General features: G+C 41.0%; 1 protein-coding gene across 4 annotated transcripts in view; it reads left to right on the top strand.

Moving 5' to 3' along the window:
* MBD2 (methyl-CpG binding domain protein 2) overlaps nucleotides 1–19,344 on the top strand; it is a 67,782-nt gene that overhangs the window by 5,041 nt on the left and 43,397 nt on the right. For 2 of the 4 annotated variants that reach the window (XR_008706837.1, XR_008706838.1), the window contains exons 2-3: nucleotides 10,952–11,111; nucleotides 12,991–13,331. Coding sequence is in view for 2 of the 4 variants with exons in the window: in XM_055559651.1 (XP_055415626.1) it covers nucleotides 10,952–11,111; nucleotides 12,991–13,254 (424 nt within the window). In the remaining 2 variants the exon portion in view is untranslated. Of the gene's footprint in view, nucleotides 1–10,951; nucleotides 11,112–12,990; nucleotides 15,112–19,344 lie in introns of those variants that run through there. The other 2 variants (XM_055559651.1, XM_055559650.1) reach the window with 2 other exon arrangements.

Genomic DNA, 19,344 nt, shown 5'->3' with positions numbered 1-19,344 from the left:
TAGAAGGTGCAGGGTTAGAATTCTGACCCGGGTGCCTCAACCCCCCACAACTCGAAACCACCCTGCACTGCTGCTGCCTCGAGAGATCCTGAGCTGTATGCTCAAGCATTGCGACTTGGGCTTCCCTGGTGGCTCAGCCTGTAAAGAATCTGCCCGCAATGCAGGAGATGTGGGTTCGATCCCTGGGTTGGGAAGATCCCCTGGAGAAGGGAATGGCAACCCACTCCAGTATTCTTGGAGAATTCTATGGAGAATTCCATAGATAGGAGTCTAGTGGGCTACAGTCCATGGGGTCGCAAAGAGTCCGACCAGACTGAGCAGCTAACACTTTCACTTTCAAGTATTGCAACATCTCATGCTTAATCTACTTTGTTAAGCTTGGGGTACAGCTAAACTAACGTATTTATTTACTGTTATGCCTGCATCCTGAAGTTGACAAGGGGTACATTTTAAATCCTATTTTGTAGTGAAGCCATTGAACCAAAAGAATCTTCCAAGTTCTGTATAATATCGAAGGGGGAAAAAGCGGAAAAATTGTGATAAATTAAGCAAAAAGCTTTGTTTCTTTCAGAGTTGAGACACAGTTGAAATAAACTACAGACCAATTTTTTTAAAAAGCATTTTTTTCTTGGGTAATAGAAGTGACCATTTTGTTAAGAAATATTTCTTTCTCTTTTTCTTGTTCACCCTAGGATTGCCCCTCTTATTTATCAGATATTCCGATAGGCAACACATTACCTAAGGAGCCTTTTAAAAGCTTTCACTTAAATTGGAAGAAATCACATTGTAACTTGCAGGCTCAGTGTGGTTTATGAGGTAGTTTTATATAGTTCCTGCAAAAAGCTTTATTAGTTTCTTTCAGAATTGAGACCCAGTTGAAATGTACTACAGATTAAAAAAAAAAAATCCTTTAGCTGGAGAAAGAAACAATATGCAATATTTATTAAATGCTTATTGCATAATTGAAAGTTTGCCTTGCTTTTAGTTTCTTGATAATGCTTCTTATCAAACTAATGTTAGCTTTTTCTGATTGAAGCCTGGATCCAGAAATAACGTAGAAATATAGAGCCTAAGTATGGTGGAAATTGTGCTCGGATACTTCTTTCTTAGCTGTACCATCACATCTTTTTGTGATGCGCTAGAGGGATTTTTGTTAGGTTGCAGCCTTACCATCTGTCCTGCATCTGATTTTTAGAGTCTGACATGCAAAGTCTCACCTGCCAGGAGGCTCATAATACCTGTAATGAAGGAAATACTTAGCTGAAAAGGAACTGATACACATACATTCTAAAAATAATCTCTAACAGAAATTGATATATGATCTTTTTTCAGATTGGTTTTAAAATTTCACTTGGGAGATTTAGTCACGATTTTTTTCATAATTTAATTGATGAAACAAGCAGGCGATTTGCAAAGTTGATGGTGACTGTTTTGTTTTTGTTTTACACTTTATAGTGGGACTAATAAAGATTCATAAACTTTAGCTTGTGTTTGAGGTTTCTCAGACCTGCAGGATGAATTAGAAATAAATCATCAGCTCTTTTTTCATGCACTTACTGTTTGACTTGATAGAAATTCCCCTTGCAGCTCTTGTCTCTTGGTCTTTTGTTGGTGTTTGCCATTGCCACTAAGGAATAACTAGAAATTGAAAATGAAGTTTAACTTAATTTACTTCCTAAAAACTAAAACTTCTCAAGGAAGGAGAATAGAACTATGAAATAGGGTAAAATTTGAATAATATATGTGTATCTTTTGATTTTGCCTTATCTTACTATAAATTCAAACTTATTTGTTTGGAAACTGAACTATATATAAGCAGTTTAAGTAAATGCAAATGATAGTAAATGTAATTTAAAATTAGATCCTAAAATCGAGTACTTATCATTTGTCAGGAACAATTATTAGTGATTTACAAATGTTAGAAAGAAAAGCATCATCCTCTTGATGATTTTTGAATAATGTATCTTGGAATTGTTTTCTTTTTATACTGGAAGGCTCCATAGATTAAAACAAAGATGAATGTCCTTAGAATTATTTTTAACATGTATGCAGGGATGTATGTATCTCTTAAAAAAAAGAAAGATCTTTTTTGGAGGCCCCTAGCAGAAATGGGCAATATAATACAAAAGTGGACATATGAAATACATGTTGCAACTTTTTACTCTTAGATACTACAGACTGTAAATTTACTATGTCAGATTACCATAGCAGTTTCTGAATGCTTTCTTTTCACTTCCGTCCTTACTTAAATACTGTGTTTGAAGTAGGTCTGTCCATAAACTCTCTTGCATAGACCTGGCTTAATAGAAAAGTAGGGACTCTGAATCAGAAGACTGGGACTTGAGTCTTGCTTTACTGTTTTCATGTGGACAGATTTTTAAACTTCTGTAAGCTTCCAATTCCTCATCTATAAATTAGGGATAAGAATTCTGCTTCATGGAATTTTTTGAGATTAAATAAAAATACGTGTAAGGCATCCAACAAATATAGTAGGTGGTCAGATCAGTAAAATCTCTTCGCTTAATTACCCAACATAAATAGAGGTATGTGCTTGTTGATTACGTGAAGATTCCCAATATTTTATTGTATTTTGAAATGTGAATAGGGTAGAGCTTAGGTTATACATGTTCATAAGAGTTTTTAAAAAATATTCCATAGTTCCCCCTGATTATAAAAATAACCTATGTTCAGTGTGGAAAATTGGGAAGATATTGAAGAGTATATAAAGAGAAATGACTGTCTTTATATAGTTCTAAAGAGAATCACTGTTACTATTTTGATATAATATTTTGACTTTCATCCTGCTTCCTGGATATGTTTGTCTGTGCACACACATAGACACACACACACCCCCCCACACACATATTTATGTTCTTTTATAGTTCCTTTTATTTTGGAGGAATCCATAGATTAAAGCAAGGATAGTTAGTGTTAGTTGCTCAGTTGTGTCCGACTCTTTTGAGCCCGTGGACTGTATAGCCTGCCAGGCTTCTCTGTCTTCGGAATTCTCCAGGCAGGAATACTGGAGTGGGTTGTCATGCCCTCCTCCAGGGGATCTTCTCAACCCAGGGATCAAATCCAGGTTTCCCACTTTGCATGCTGATTCTTTACCATCCGAGCCACCAGGGAATAAATGAACTTAAAATTCTTTTTAACACGTATACACTGGTGTGTGCATTTCTTTTAAACAGCCTTTCCCAGGGACCCTTAGCCTCTTTTTAAAAGAATAGTTTGTTTTTTTGGGTGTTCTTATCTGCTAAGTCACTTAAGTCGTGTCCGACTGTATGCAACTCCATAGACGGCAGCTCGCCAGGCTCCCCTGTCCCTGGGATTCTCCAGGCAAGAACACTGGAGTGGGTTGCCATTTCCTTCTCCAATACATGAAAGTGAAAAGTGAAAGTGAAGTCGCTCAGTCGTGCCAGACTCTTAGTGACCCCATGGACTGCAGCCTACCAGGCTCCTCTGTCCATGGGATTTTCCAGGCAAGAGTACTGGAGTGGGGTGCCATTGCCTTCTCCGATTTTAAAGAAAGTAACCAGTGTTTTTCCTTTTTCAGAAAGCGAGTGCTTATGGCAGTGGGATGAGATTTTGGGAGAATTCTACATCCATTCATTCATTTTTTAAATTTTTTAGTGGCCCACCCTGACTTTTTAACTGTTTTCTTAACCATGATACAGAGATAATAGAATTTGCTACCAGTCATATACTCTTTGCATATAATTCTTGTTAAATAAATACTAGTTTATGGAATGATTGGTACAGAATTCAAATTCTACTGAAGATCTTTCATACCATTTAAAATTATGTGGTGATTCCTTAATTACTTAAGTTGAAGGAAAACATGGAATGTTGTCACATCTTAAGAGTAGCCAGATTGTTAATATAATAAAATTTTTTCCTTACTGATACTTTAATTCTCCACCCAAAACCCCACCCCAACAGTTAGGGAAATTATTTCATGCTTAAATTTACTTGCCTAGGCTTTTCATATTTTTAAAAAACTGCTTTTTGATTTTTAGGGGGAATTAGCCTGTATTCTTCAATGTTTATATTTTAAAATTGTTACTATAGAACATTTCAAACATACATAGAAATAGAATTAAATACAAAACTACCAAGTATCCAGTTAACAGTTGTCACCCTTGTTCCATCCACACTCAAATCTACTACCCCTGACTCAGCCTTCATTGTTTTGAAGCACATTTGACATTCTGTCATTTCATTTGTTAAATAACTGCACTTCAATATGCTATTTAGAGAAGGCAGTGGCACCCCACTCCAGTACTCTTGCCTGGAAAATCCCATGGACACAGGAGCCTGGTGGGCTGCAGTCCATGGGGTCACTACAAGTCAGACACGACTGAGCAACTTCACTTTCACTTTTCATTTTCATGCATCAGAGGAGGAAATGGCAACCCGCTCCAGTGTTCTTGCCTGGAGAATCCCAGGGACGGGGGAGCCTGGTGGGCTGCTGTCTATAGGGTCGCACAGAGTGAGACACGACTGAAGCGACTTAGCAGCAGCAGCAATATGCTATTTGTGAAGATAGAATTTAAACTTGTAGACGTTTTACAGCTATACAGAGCTCAGTATTTCAAACTAGAATACAAGAGAAGCCAGCAGGCAATTCATGATTATTTATGTAATTGCTGTTGTTCATACTTTGTTCTATTAAGGTGTTATGGAAGAGGCATAGGATGGACTGGGCTTCCCTGGTGGCTCAGTGGTAAAGAATCTGCCTGCCAGGGCATGAGACAGAGTTCAGTCCCAGGGTCAGGAAGATCCCCTGGAGAAGGACATGGCAACCCCCTCCGGTATTCTTGCCTAGGCCCATTGGCAGAGGAGCCTGGTGGACTGCAGTCCATGGGGTTGCACCACTCAGCCACTAAACAACAGTGAGGTGGATTAGTGTTTCTGGACTCTTGGGAATTTGGGGTGGCAACATGAATGCTGGACCAAGCGAAAGACGTGGTTTGTATAGGGCTGAAGAGCGAGATTATTCAGCCTGTTGATTCAGCATAGACTTGAATAAACCAGTGTGGCAGGGGCAAAAGTCACTGGGTAAGAGAAGTGCAGAGTAGGGTTGAAAGGTTAGGAGAAGATTAAATGAAAAAGAATCTCAGATGCAGGGCTGAGATGTTTGGCTCCCTTTTGCTATTGGGTTGAAGTCCATTGAAGGCTTTTAAACTGGACCTGGGGTGATAGTGGTATTTGAGGAGGAGCAATCTGGAAGGTTTAGGAGGCAAAGAGACTAGTGAGTAGAAAATCAGCCTATTGTAGTGGTTGAGATTTGGGGTGATGAAGACTTGATTTAGGCAGTGGCAGTGGGAATGGAGAAGGAAATGGCAAGCCACTCCAATGTTCTTGCCTGGAGAATCCCAGGGATGGGGGAGCCTGGTGGGCTGCCGTCTGTGGGGTCAGACACAACTGAAGTGCCTTAGCAGCAGCAGCAGCAGTGGAAATGGAAGAGGAAGGATGGATTCAAAGGTGATTACGAAGGAATTGGATTTCGTAATTGATGAGAGATAGGAGATAATAAGTAGGATACTAAGTAGGTAACTTCTTCCTGGGGCAGACTGTAGAGTGGGGCTGAGGACAGTTGATTTTAGGAAAGACCTACCCCTAAAGTTTAGGAGGAAAGAAGTCGAGGGGGGCTGGGGCTGACTTTAGATAGATTTTCCTCTGTGTGTGTCATGTGGTTTTGAGGGGGAAAAATGGTATATATATTTTCAAATTAATTGGTTTGGCAGTTTTCTGATTGTGCCGAGGTACAAAAAGATCATTTTAATTTCAGAGTTTTAGTATTAGCTAAAATTTGACTTCTGGAGACGATTGTTGTTTCAAGTTAGAGAAATCTTTCTTTCAGTTCTTACACTTTTGTAAGTAACAAGTAAACTTGAACACTTAAAGGGATTAAAAAAAATAGAAAGTTGATTATTTCTTTATTCTCAGCCTTTTCCATTGCTGTAGCTTATAGGATTCTTCTTATCCCCCGAAAAGCCCTTCCTGAAGTTCCTTGAGAGTGGCGAGCCTTGGATCTTGGTCTTGAGCCCCGACCTAACTGCGTGGCCATCCACAGCGTCCTTTGCTGTCTCAGGCCAGTCCGTCTTCCTCGGCTCTGGTTGCCGCCGTCCCCACAGGTCATCCTGGTGCGGACTGGTTTGAAGAGATACTTGTGTTTGCTCAGACCTCTGGGCTCCTCACAATGGTTTCACTGAAGCATCATGATTATCCGTGTTCCAGAGTACCATGAAAGCACGTGTTCTGCTCTGCCACTTATTTTCAGAGCGCAGTTGCACGTGCCCGCAGTGGGTCTTCAGAAGAGTTAATTCTCAAATCATAGACCGGCAGTCGTCTAAGGTGATGCAGATGAGTTGATAGACTGACATCATGGGAGTACTACTGAGCTTTTTTTTTTTTTAATGTATTCTTTTTAAAAAAAAATTTAAGCTTGGTTGTGCGGGGTCTTCATGGTTGCCTTCAGGCTTCCCCTGCTCGCGGCGTGGCAGCTGCTCTGTGCAGAGGCTAGGCTTGAGGTGCGTGGGCCCTAGTCGCAGCCCAGGCCCAGGAGCGCAGGCTCAGGAGCTGAAGTGCACAGGATTAGTTCCTCCACCGCGTGTGGAATCCTCCCGAACCAGGATCAAACCTGTGTCCCCTGCTTTGGCAGGCGGATTCTTACCCACCGCGCCACCGGAGAAGTCTGGGAATACTGTTTAGTTAAGGTGGCTGTTATTTAAGTCTTTCTGAGATCCCAGTAAAGTTTTTTTAGATTTGAAGGTCAGATGCCAAATAAAATTTCTTTCTTTTTGATAATCTGTAGTTGGAAACGTCTCAGGTAGAATTAGGTTTAAGAAGTGCTTTAAATCAACTGTACTTCAGTAAAAAAAAAAAAAAAAAAAAGTTAAAAAAAAAACTTGCTTTAAACAGCTTAATCAAAATGAAACAAGCAAAGACATAATTCTAGTGATGGAATGTTCTTATATGAACTGGAAAAATGTAACTCATGCTTTTAATTTTCATTGATAATTACTTTTCTTCAGGGTATTTAGTGGGGAGGACAAGTAAAGGTGAGATCACAGGTCGGTTCAGGATAGGCAGATTAAGGGGGCAGTTGGTAGGGAATTTTTTTGTGGTTGAAAGTGAAATACTAGTATTTCATTACTGGGACTAGAAGTAATCGCTTTGGGCAGAGAAAACTGAAAATGACTAATATCCTTCACTAGTCTACTAGAGTTTAAAAAAAAAAAAGTAATTTCCCTGAGTTGCAGTTTGATGCTTTTAGAATAAAAGCTTAGTCACGTTAAGTCGTGGGGTGTCTGGCTGTTAGCTGACAGCAGCCATCTTGGAGAGCAGGCAGATGATGACTTAGTCACTCCAGCGACCCACAGTCATTTTGTTTATCTGGCCTTGACTTCCTCGGCCACTTCCAGAGTCGTTTTGCTGCTGTGAAGACGGCCCCTACCTGACGGACAGAATTTCTGCTTCCCCTTAAGCTCCCATGGGCCTTGCCTTTCTACTGGGCTTGCCTTCGTCTCCTGCAGAGGAAGGTCCCTGGTCTTGAAGTCCGCTGGGGCAGCCAGGTTGACTCTCCTTAAAGCCTTGAGCGCAAGCTCTGGCAGTTACGGGCAGGAAGGCAGCCTGTACCGTGTTCTGAAGGCAGCAGCGTGTGAGACCGGCGCTTACAGCTGTGCAGCGCACATGCTTCTGCGTGTATGTCAAGTTGTTCAGCGGAATCTTGTTTACCAGTAGCTGGAGTATCTGGTTATACGACTGTGTGGCTATTACAGCTTAATTAAAATTAATTGTAATTATATTAAAGTGACATAATAACAGGGTACTCTCTACCAGTTTTTCACTAAACTTGGAAGTTTTTTTTTAGTAGTATTTCCTTTGTTACGTAGTGTCAAATTAACCATGAGAAAATTTTCCAGTTCAGTATTTTAAATTCCAGGCAATATATTAATGTTTTAAATAAGCATAGACTTTTCTGTTCCCATTGTGTCTGCGAATCAAAACCATGTTCTTAACTCTTCATCTGATATTGTTCAGTCACTGAGTCGTGTCCAACTCTTTGCAACCTCATGGACTGCCGCACGCCAGGCTGTGTCCTCCACTCTTCCCCTGAGTTTGCTCAAAGTCATATCCATGGAGTCGGTGATGCTATCTAACTATGTCATCCTCTGCCTCCCTCTTCTCCTTTTGCCTTCAGTCTTTCCCAGCAGCAGGGTCTTTTCCAGTGAGTCTGCTTTTCACATCAGGTGGCCCTTTGGAGCTTCAGCTTCAGCATCAGTTCTTCCAGTGACTATTTGGGGTTGATTTCCTTTAGGATTGACTGGTTTGATCTCCTTCTGTCCAAAGAGACTCTCCAGAGTCTTCTCTAGCACCACAGTTTGAAAGCTTGAGTTCTTTGGCACTCAGCCTTCTTAATGGTCCAACCCTCACATCTGTACAATTCTACTGGAAAAATCATAGCTTTGACCACATGGACCTTTGTTGGGAAAGTGATGTCTCTGCTTTTTAATATGCTGTCTAGGTTGGTCATAGCTTTCCTTCCAAGGACCACGCATCTTTTAATTTCATGGCTGCAGTCATTGTTTGCATTGATTTTTTTTTTTTTTAGCCCAAGGGAATAAAATGTCACTGCTTCCACTCTTTCCCCTTCTGTTTGCTATGGAGTGATGGGACTGATACCATCTATCTTAGTGTTAAGTGTTTTGAACGTTGTGTTTCAAGCCAGCTTTTTCACTCTCCTGTTTCACCATTTTTGCTCTCAGAAGTTACTTTAATACTAGCCTATATAAGTTTTGTTTGAGAGTTTTAATAAGGGACATAGTAATTTTGGGTTGTTTGACTAATCAAGGAAATGTGTAGATTGTAATAAAGTAGAATTGAGGGATAGTAGAATTATTTCTAACTGGGCTTACAGAATCACAGATAACTTCACGGTTGCAGTGACATTCTACCTGGGCCTGGAGGATTTAATAGTTTTATGATAGGCAGAATATTGCTTATGTTCACCCTTCCTCCTGGAAAGACATAGCTGGAAGTCAAAGGTACATGGCATGTTTTTGGTGTCATTGAGTTTAGAATGTGGGGTGTCTTGACGTCTGGTAGGAAAAAGTCAGGAAAAAGTATTTGAACAGTTGGAAGGCTTTTGATGTTTTACCAAGAAGGCCAAGCTGTTGTGCCAGCATTGAAGAGTCTCTGAATATTTAGAACTTGGTACTGGCCGTGTGGGCTGAGGCATGGCGCCCTGAACACTGTTTGTGGTCTGCTAGCCAGAAGATGAATTGCTGGGTAGACAGTGATGCTGCGACACATGATGCTCCAGAGGATCAGGTTGGGGGATGAAGTTTGCAGTGGCCAGAGGTGATTCAGATTTAGACAGTATTGAGGGTTGTGTGCTCTTTTATTCCGTGATCTTGACCATGTCTGGAGATCTGTCCCAGAATGGGAGTTGAAGTTCGTTTACACATAACTGTGTATTCTCTCCTCTGCTGTGTTCTGGTTGCTCCTTGCTTCCTTCTATTCTGTTATGTACTGGTCTTAACTGGTTGTTATCTTCATCTGTGGGCTGAATTCTATACCTTGAATTGTGTTTCAGGAATAGCCACGTCATATGATTGTGGAAAAAGAACGTTGATACGATCTTCAGCTGTCTTGAGGTCTGTGGTGGCTGGTGGAGTCTGTGGCAGACTGGGGTGTGTTGCTTCCGACGTGACCCCGAGAGAAGTTTTTGCTATTCCAGGGAAATGTAAATTGCTTGGTTTTCCAGCCTTTTCTCTTTTGTCTCTGGGTTGAATTATTTTTCTTTTATTGTGGTCAGTTGGAGCAAGGTTAAGTTCTCAGTATGACATGTTGGCTTTTTTGAAAGGTTTTCTAGAATTCTCACAATTCTCTTCTGGTGCCATAGCTCACTGAAGTTTATTCTAGCACATTTTGGGTCAGACAATTTATTAGATAAGACTTTGGGGCGTTCTTCCTCTGAATTTTTTCTTACAGTTTAGTGCCACATGGGAAATTTTTTTGTTTTAGGAAAGATTAGTTTAGTTCAAGCCTCTGTATAATTCTGGCACTTTTGTAATATTCCAGCTTTGACAGTTTTTCTTACAAAAAGTAAGTTATTCTTGATACACTTCTCTCAGATAGGAGTTAGGCTAACAAAAGTCACGTCAGCATGATACAAACACATTAGCAAATGTTTACCTTGTTTTTTCTCCTTTTAGTAACATGAGGCAGCATTTATTATTGTCAGAATTCAGGTTTTTTTTCCTGTTGTGCTTTGAGTTCAAATCGGTAGCCCAAAGGTTATATGGATTACAGGTGGTGTGTGTGTGTGGTGTGTGGTGTGTGGTGTGTGTGTGTTTGGCTGTGCTCCATGGCTTGTGGGATCTTGGTTCCTCTACCAGGGATAGAACCCAGGCCCCGTGCAGTGGAAGCATGGAGTTTTAACCGCTGGACCACCAGGGAAGTCCCTAAGTGTGCTTTTAACAGGAATTGTTGACATCAGAACAATTTGTTTTGAAGTTCTTTCTAGTTACTCTTGGCATTGTGTACATGTAATACAGGAAAAAAAGCATTTCAAAAATCAGTCTGGAAAATGGGTAAAATAGAAGCCATTTGCAGTGTGTGCTGTGCGTGCTCTTTGGGTTGGCGTTCTGTCAGTGGCTGCTGGGTGAGTGGCCAGCGGGATAACCTGTATTCACATCTGCTGTGTGTTCCAGCAGTGTGTCTAGGGGTGGTATGGTAGGTGGCAGACTCACTGTCTCTTTCTTTAGGAAGTTAAGATGTTCCTTTAAAACTTTTAATATTTCTTTGGAAAAAAATAAACATATGTAAAGCCATGATGTGATACTAATTGGGAGCAGAAAGGCAGGCAAGAAAAGGTTTAGGTAGCGATCTGGGGTATATATTGTTGCCTTTTGTACAATTAATGTTATCTTTCTTCTAGTCCGAGTGGTAAGAAGTTCAGAAGCAAACCTCAGTTGGCAAGGTATCTGGGAAATACTGTTGACCTCAGCAGTTTTGACTTCAGAACTGGAAAGATGATGCCTAGTAAATTACAGAAGAACAAACAGAGACTGCGGAATGATCCTCTCAATCAGAATAAGGTGGGTTAATCAGATGGGTGCTGTTTCAGAAGCTCTCCCCAAAGTCTGTTACGTTGTTTTGTGTCACTGGAGTTTTGGTTGTCTGAATGCCCCAGTTTTGTTTTTGTTTTTTTTTTTTTTCCTTCCTTCTCCCCACTGCAAAGCAGTTTAACTTAATAAATCTGATTAATTTTCTGGCAGTTGGCTTACAAAGAGAGAGAGCCTAAGTAATGATGTTGAAAACAACATTTCAGTATCTCCCTAGGCCAACATATATCATACTCTGGGCCCATTGGGACTGTTGACAAAAAATATTCTGTTGATATTAATTGTCTGCTTTTTGCCCCCCGTTAAAATAGTTCGTGTTGCCCATAAAGAGGCAAAAGTTTATTGTGGTGCAAGTACCCTTACCACATAGTTTATTTATATGTCCCTGTTAATTTTCAGGATTAGGATTTGAGAAAGAACCATTTTTATTATGACTTTTCGATGGTATTGAAGAATAATATTCCTTTAGGAGTAATATTCACATTCTAATACTGTGATTGGAGATTTTTCCATTAGCTCTTACCCTTAGTGAGTTGCTTAGTTGATGATATATAAGAATTTACATGAGTAGTATTTGAATTATGCTAATTTAATTGTATTAAAGCCCCCAAAGAAAGTGCCCACCTCCCCCTGTCCCCCAAACAACTAATCTTATAACCACCCCCTCCACCCAGTTTTTTTTCCTGTAAATTTCAGAGAAACACGTGTTACGTGTGTTGCCACACGATTGTCTTACAATGACTGTGAAAGCAGTGGAGGGAAGAGGAAGGACCTTCTTTCTAGGATGTGACTGGTGTGGGCGTGCGCGCCCCCTGGGAGCGCGGTGTGTGTTTGAGGACCGGGAGCCTGCGTGTCGCAGGGCGGGCCGTGGGTCCAGGCCGTCATGCGCTCATGCTCTGGCTCTGCCTCTTCCTCGCTCACAGTCACTGGCACCTTGATTAACCTCTGATGGCCTCAGGTTTCTCATCTGTAAACTTAGGATCATAAAAGCTTTCCCTTAGTGGTGTTGTGAGCAGTAAACAGGAGTTTCCGTGAAGTCACCTAGCGTGTTCTTTTCCTTTTCCCGTTATAGCTTCCTAAGCACCAAGTTGCCTCAGTGAACGGTGTCGCCCGGTGGCCCGCATGGGAAACTTTCTGACCCAGCCGCCCTTCCTCCTTGCCTTTTACTTTTTCTGGAGAATATGGGGTCTCTGCTTTATATCCCTCTTTTTTTCAGAATTTAGCTTAATAGTTTTTTGTTTTTTTAAACAACAGCTTGATTTCCAAGAGCATCGTGTGGAGGTGAGAATGCACTTGTCCTCACGTATTGCGTTAGTTACCTGGCCCGGTTTCCAAAGTGGTGTTGGCAGGTCCCTCGTTTAGAGACGCAGAGCTGGAAAGGGATGCTTTGAATTGCCTCCAAGTTGCCCACCTAACTATGGTGTCGATGGTTCTGAAGGTGTTCAGGGGCTGGGATATAGTGGTAGGAGTAGAGGGTGCTCAGGTTAGGACCTTGAGTGCAACTAGGGTCATTAGTAACTAGGTCACTCGTGTAACTAGGGGTGAAGCTGTGTGATTTCAGCTTAAGAAAATGTTGATTCTGGGTTTATTTTGCTTTTTAAATATAAGAGGAAATTTAAGATATATTTTTCTGAAACTGCCTCTTTAAAACTCTAAACAGTCCTGGACATCTTTTGAAGGGGCTAAAATATTGATGAAATGAACGGAATGCTTCCAAAGCACCCCGTTGTTAGCAGAATCACAGCTCAGCTGCGCTCAGTGTAATATGGAGATATACCTCCTGCTAGTTACGGTTCACTACAAACCTAAAACTAATTCATCTCTTTAGTTTGTGTGCACCTTTCCGCTCTAGCTGCGCTGGACTGCTCGTCATCCTGCACCGTGGCATGTGCTTTCAAGACTCTGCTTGCTCATGTGCTGTTTCCTCTGCTTGGAATGTGCTTCCCCCCTTCCCCTCCATCTGGTGACCTGCTCCTCATCCAAGGCCCAGCTCCATTGTCTCCATCTCTGTGAAGCCTGCCCTGCACCCTCCGCCCGGAGCCAGGCCTCCTCCCGTAGGCCTCCCTGGTGCTTGGCCACGAGGTCTGTGGCTGTCGGTCTGCTGCAGCTAGACTGAGCTCCACGAGGGCAAGGCCCATGTCTCTCGTTTTGCTTTGTTTTGGTATATGTATATAATCCAAAGCCTGGCACACGGTAGGTACTTAATAAATGTTTGCTGAATGTTTATTTATTATTCACATCATTCCAGAAGTTTATAGTGGCCGTGAATGTTGATTGAATAAATTAATACACCATACGTATTTTGGAAATGCCTTTTGTTATCGTTTTCTGAAAGTGCTCTGTCTGAATTTTGGGGCCCTGATCTTATTTTTGCATCTGATTTTATTTTAGTTAAGACAGAAAATGGAGTTTTTCCTTTTTTTCTAAGTAAGTTCCCTTTTGGAGTAACACCAACATTAAATATCGCTATAAAGCAGAAAACATATTTGTGGGTAATTAATAGTAACTATACCAGGTCTTTCTAAAGTAATAATGCAGTATAGAGAAAGTTGAGAGATATAGAGATTAAAAGAGATTTAAACAGGAATCTGAGGTAGAGTTTGGCTTTGAAGTCAGATTGTGAAACTGGCTGAAGTTCATTAATTACATTAATATTTTTTAATATTCACTAGTTTTATTTTTTAGATTCCACATGTAAATGATATGTGGAACAGTATTTGTCTCACTTTTTTCACTTAGCATAATGCCCTCCTGATACATCTATATTGTTGCAGTGCCAAAATTTCATTCTTTTTTTTTTTAATTTTTTTTTTTGTGGCTGAGTAGTATTCTGGAGTGTGTGTGGTGTGTATGGTGTGTGTGTCTATCTATGTGTACATTTATATATCAGATCTTCTTTTTCCATTTATCAGTTGATATACACTTAGGTTGCTCCCATGTCTTGCTTACTGTAAATAATGCTGCTGTGACCATTGAGGTGCATGTATCTTTTCAAATTAGTGCTTTTATTTTCTTCAGCTACATACTCCAGAACGGGATATTTTTTAAAGACTCTATATTGAAAAAATTAGAAATGTAAAGAACAATATAAACTTTGAATTATAAGCAATACAATTATAAACAGTACAAATTATAGTTTATATTGACTGGTATATTGATTTTAGTATATCTTTTGTATCAGAGGGGAATTTACTGAGTGAATATCTTCAAGTATGTTTGGAAAGATACCTTTTGAAGAACTTTAAAAATGCTTTTTAATTCTTCTAGGATTGGTGGGTACAGTAGAGTGAAGATTGTCTTTCAGTTGATATTTACTAAGGCTTTTGCAGTACCTCTTCCTGTTTGTCTCAAACTCAGTCTCAGACTCACCCTGGAAATCTGTTCCATTCTAGATTACATTGTACCTTATTGATTTTCTTGCCACTCTCATAATTATTTCTAGCCCCTGCTTCCATCTCTTTAGTTGATAAAGTCAAATTAAAATAACCAGTTTGTTACTGAACATAGTCCCTTTGGCTAATGGAAGAAGACTAGAGAGTGCTTTGGAAGTCATCAGCCTCGAGCTGATGTTTTGAAGTCCTGAGTGGCTTCCTCGGAGCTCACTCAAAGGGTGGAGTCTAGGAGGGCAGCGCTGTCAGTAGCAGTTTTTGTGATGATGGAACTGTTGCAGCCGCCAGCCGCACGTGGCTGTTGAGTACTTGAAAGGTGCCTAGTGTGGTTGACTAACTGAACTTGTAGTTTTATTTAATTAAGTTTAAATAGCCACATGTGCCTAGTGGCTACCATATTGGACTGCATGATTCTGGAGTGTGCCTCTTAAAAATGACTTTTGCTCTAAAATCTAAATACTGTTTAGGTGTTTATGCAGGCTTTGTTTTTCCAAAGAGATGTTTCAAGGTTTTAAGAAATAACGATCCTTAACCTTTTAAGAAGGAAGTTAATTTCTTAAGATACTTAGAGAACAGTCTTAAGATTGGATAGAGAAGAGTATGGTGATCCTCAGTGCGTGATATATTTAAAGAACTTCAGTAGCTTAGTTTTCCTGCTAGAAATTTATTTTAATGTTTCAGATGTGTAAATATTAAACTGAATTCTGAAACATTTATTAATTAAATCTACAAAACTAGTAAAATTCAAGTTCCCTAACGTTAATGTGACATATATTTTACAGCTTGCTCACTCACACTATGGATCTGGTATAGAACAAATTATATTTCAGCCTGACTTGTCAATGCTGCTAATACCTTGGAAAGACTCAGTTCTTTCATCATATTTCTCTAGTCACACAAATAGGATGTATTTGGTAATAAAGAGCATTATGGTCCCTTGAAGGAATTAATTGTATAAGTCTGCCATTATTTCTTTTCATGAATTATCTTGGTTTATGGTAGTATACTGGGCTTCCCTGATCGTTCAGTGGGTAAAGAATTTGCCTGCCAAGGAGGAGACACAGGTTCAATCCCTGGGTCAGGAATATCCCCAGGAGAAGGAAATGACAACCCACTCCAGTATTCTTGCCTAGGAAGTCCCACAGACAGGAGCCTGGCAGGCTACAGCCCGTGGGGTTGCAAAGAGTCAGGCATGACTGAGCAACTGAACGTGCGTGGTAGTCTACTACTGTGGCTGTGACCACAGTTTGGATTCTGTGTGGCCCTGTCCCAAGTACTCAATCAAATCATCCAGCAGGTGATTTGCTCTAATTATCTTCAACAAAATAATAATAACAAATTCTTGAAGAGAGCTGATATTTCTTGAGGGCAGTAGCGTTGCACATGGAAAACTTCAGTGAGTTGGTGGTAGTGGTGGGAATCAGATTGGGTGTCGGATGTAGAATGGGTACCATTTGGGAAAAGTGGGGTCTGGAAGCAGGGAGAGCAGTTAGAGCAGTTTAGTCCAGAGAAGCAGTGAGGGCCTGGACTAACACTGTAGCCCAGAGGTATAAAAAGGTGAGACTCAATCAAGACAAGTTAGTAGATGAGTCCCTGATGATTGTAGAGCGTGGGAACTGCTGATGCCTACTCCAGTTCTGGGGTGAGTCCCTTGGGACAGTGGTCAAGGGGGAATAGGGCAGGAAGAACAAGTTTGGGGAGAGGGTAGGTAAGGAAGACTGAGTTAAAATACTCTTATTTCTTGGACTCTGAAAGATCTCGTAGACTTCCAGGGATTCCCGGGTCACGCTATGAGAACTCCTGTCATAGTGGTTTGCGAAACATTGACATTGCCCAGTGTAGGGGCAGATAGAGAAGTATACTTTGTAGTGTTCACTGGATTTTCAAATAAGTTACCTGGTGACTTAGAATCTAACAAGCATCAGAGGGGTAGAAGGACCAGGAGTCATATTTAGAATGCCAGAAACTTCCTGGGAAACCAGAAATTATGAGCAAAGATGTAGCCTGCCATTGTAAAAGTTTTAAATTTTTTTACTTAGTCTTACTTGATTACGACCTGCACACATGGTGGAAAGGATATTCTGTGAGACGCATCTCTCTCCTCTTTGAGTCTCTCAGGCTCAGTCTCTTCCCTAGAGGAATTATCGTCAGCCAGTTTTGTTTGTATACCCTTTCAGAGCTTCGGTGGACTTACTGAGCGTGTATGCGTACGTGCATTTCTGCCTCTGTCCTCATAAAATGGTTAGACTGCTCTTGCGAAGTTTGAATGAGAGATGGAGGAAAGAGGACAGTGTTTGGAAAAGAAAGCACGATCATGGAACATTATCTGTTGTTGTTTTTCCTTTAAAAGATGAAAGAGGCCAGCTTGGAACTAGTAGAGTCAGGAAGATGTCTAACCTGAGAGTCCACATTTCAGGATGCTCTCCAGGAACCTTTGAAATGTGTATAATATAATGTGTATAATTGTTTTTTCCTAAGGAGAACGTCATCTTTGCCAATTTCTCAAAGGAGAATGTAATTGAAAAAGTTAACTACTGTTTTACAACAGGAGAGGGAGCAAGGCTTTGACAAAAAATGTTAAGGATCATTTCACTTGCTGTAGCTCACATTAGACCTTTGTTTAACTGATGAGGAATTTTTTCAGTTATTGAAGTAGCACCTTAGTGGGGTGATTTATTTCAGAACTAGGGACCCTGTTGTCAACTAAAGGGCCCTGTGATAGGATCAGTTGATTACCAGCTCCTGGTATTGTGGTAAGATCTACAAGTTGGCTTCTACTTTCCTAGTATCTTTCCATCTAAACTGAAAACAGAGATCCCATTCCTTCTGTAAAACATTCCTGGCTGATAGGAAGGTAGCTGAAATCTTTTCCAAAGATGCTGGTGCTGTTTTCATAATTTATTAAGCCTTGTGGAACAGAGTGGCTTCTGGTCTTTCTGTTGGACACGTTGGGGGTGGAAAGGGGAGAGAGTAGATCACAGATGATGAATCCAGCATTTCTAGGCCTTGAAGTCCTTATAGGGGATCGCCTCACTTAAGTGTGGGGCACTCTTAAGTACAGGTTTTGTTCAGTTGAAAGAAATGGACAAAAGCAGAAGTGAGGAGTGAGTATCTGTTACAACGGTACAGTGAGGAATAATGATGGTCTAGACATACATGCTGGAGAAGGCCATGGCACCCCACTCCAGTACTCTTGCCTGGAAAATCCCAAGGACGGAGGAGCCTAGTAGGCTGTGGTCCATGGAGTCGCTAAGAGTCAGACATGACTGAGCGACTTCACTTTCATGCCCTGGAGAAGGAAATGACACCCCACTCCAGTACTCTTGCCTGGAAAATCCCAGGGATGGAGGAGCCTGGTAGGCTGTGGTCCATGGGGTCGCTAAGAGTCACACATGACTGAGCGACTTCACTTTCACTTTTTACTTTCATGCATTGGAGAAGAAAATGGCAACCCACTCCAGTGTTCTTGCCTGGAGAATCCCAGGGACGGGGGAGCCTGGTGGGCTGCTGTCTATGGGGTTGCACAGAGTTGGACATGACTGAAGCGACTTAGCAGCAGCAGCAGACATACGTGGTAATAGAGGTGAAGGGATCCTAGTCTTGTTCTGAATATGGGATTGACAGAATTCACTAATGAACTGGGTGTGAAAGAGAGTACCCAAGTGTGAGCCCTTAGATTTTAGGTAGATTAAGTGACTAGGTGAATGGGGTTTGCCATCTACTGAGATTGCCTTAGGAAAGAATTTATATGGGTGAATACAATGAATTCAACTTTGAGTGGCCAGAGTTTGAGATGCTTATTAAACATCCAAATGGATTTGTCATGTCATATGTATATACTGATTGAGAGGTCTGAGCTGGAAAGTCATTAGGTAGAAAGTTACGTAGGTAGTTTTTCAAGTAATGGGCCTGGAGCTTATAGACAGAAGGATCCAGAATGAAGCTCTGGGAAAATCCAGTGATTAAAATTGAAATAGAGTAGAAGGAATCAGCAAAGTGGATTGTGAAAGGTAGGAGAGACACGGGAGAGGAGAATGTTTCAAAAAGGAGAATGGTCAGGTATATTGATTGCCACTGAAACGTTGAATGGAGGAAGACAGAAATTTCCATTGAGTTTGGCAGCAGGAAGGTCATTAATAACCTTGATACTAGTGGTTTGGGGGGAAAGAGAAGCCAGATTGGATTGGGTTGAAAGTGAATGAGAGTTAAAATTGCTCATGGTGGACAATTCTTTCAGTAAATTTTCTTGACTAGGAAGGAGAATCACTAGATGGTAAATGAAAGGGATGCTGATTCGGTTAATTTCCCATTTTAAATACTGTGGAAAGGTAAGAATGGGGCCTGTTGCACCAGTGGAAAACCACAGAAGTTTAAGAACATTGACAGTGTAGTGATGGACCATGGAGTCTATACTAGGTGAGGAGGGATGTGGAAGAGGTTTTGAAAGAGTAAGAAAACAGGTCAGCCAATGGGCAGAGGGTATTGATGGGTTCAAAGAACCTGGAGGGCAGTCCTCAGTGAGTTATAAGGGCAGGAAGTAGAAATTGGAAGGTTGGATGCTTGCCTGAGATATTGGACACTGTATAGTTACCAGTGTAGACAAGCTTGTGCCTGTAATGTTAGGTGGGTGAGGCTGGGTAGAACAGGTCAGAGGACTCAGGATGTTGCGTGGATTATCCATGTGGGTATTGAGGCCTCTAAGAATGAGGACTAAGAGCTGGGTTGGGGAAGAAAACATGAAACAGAAACTAAGGTCTTCAGTGAGTAAAGGAGAAATCAGGGAGGAGGGTAGAAACTCATACAGTCAGACCCTATGA

The sequence above is a fragment of the Bubalus kerabau genome, chromosome 21 (assembly GCF_029407905.1).
Source record: "Bubalus kerabau isolate K-KA32 ecotype Philippines breed swamp buffalo chromosome 21, PCC_UOA_SB_1v2, whole genome shotgun sequence".
In the NCBI taxonomy this organism is placed as follows: Eukaryota; Metazoa; Chordata; class Mammalia; order Artiodactyla; family Bovidae; genus Bubalus; species Bubalus kerabau.
The sequence above is the reverse complement of the archived record's forward strand: the minus strand, read 5'-3'. Positions and strand labels throughout refer to the sequence as shown.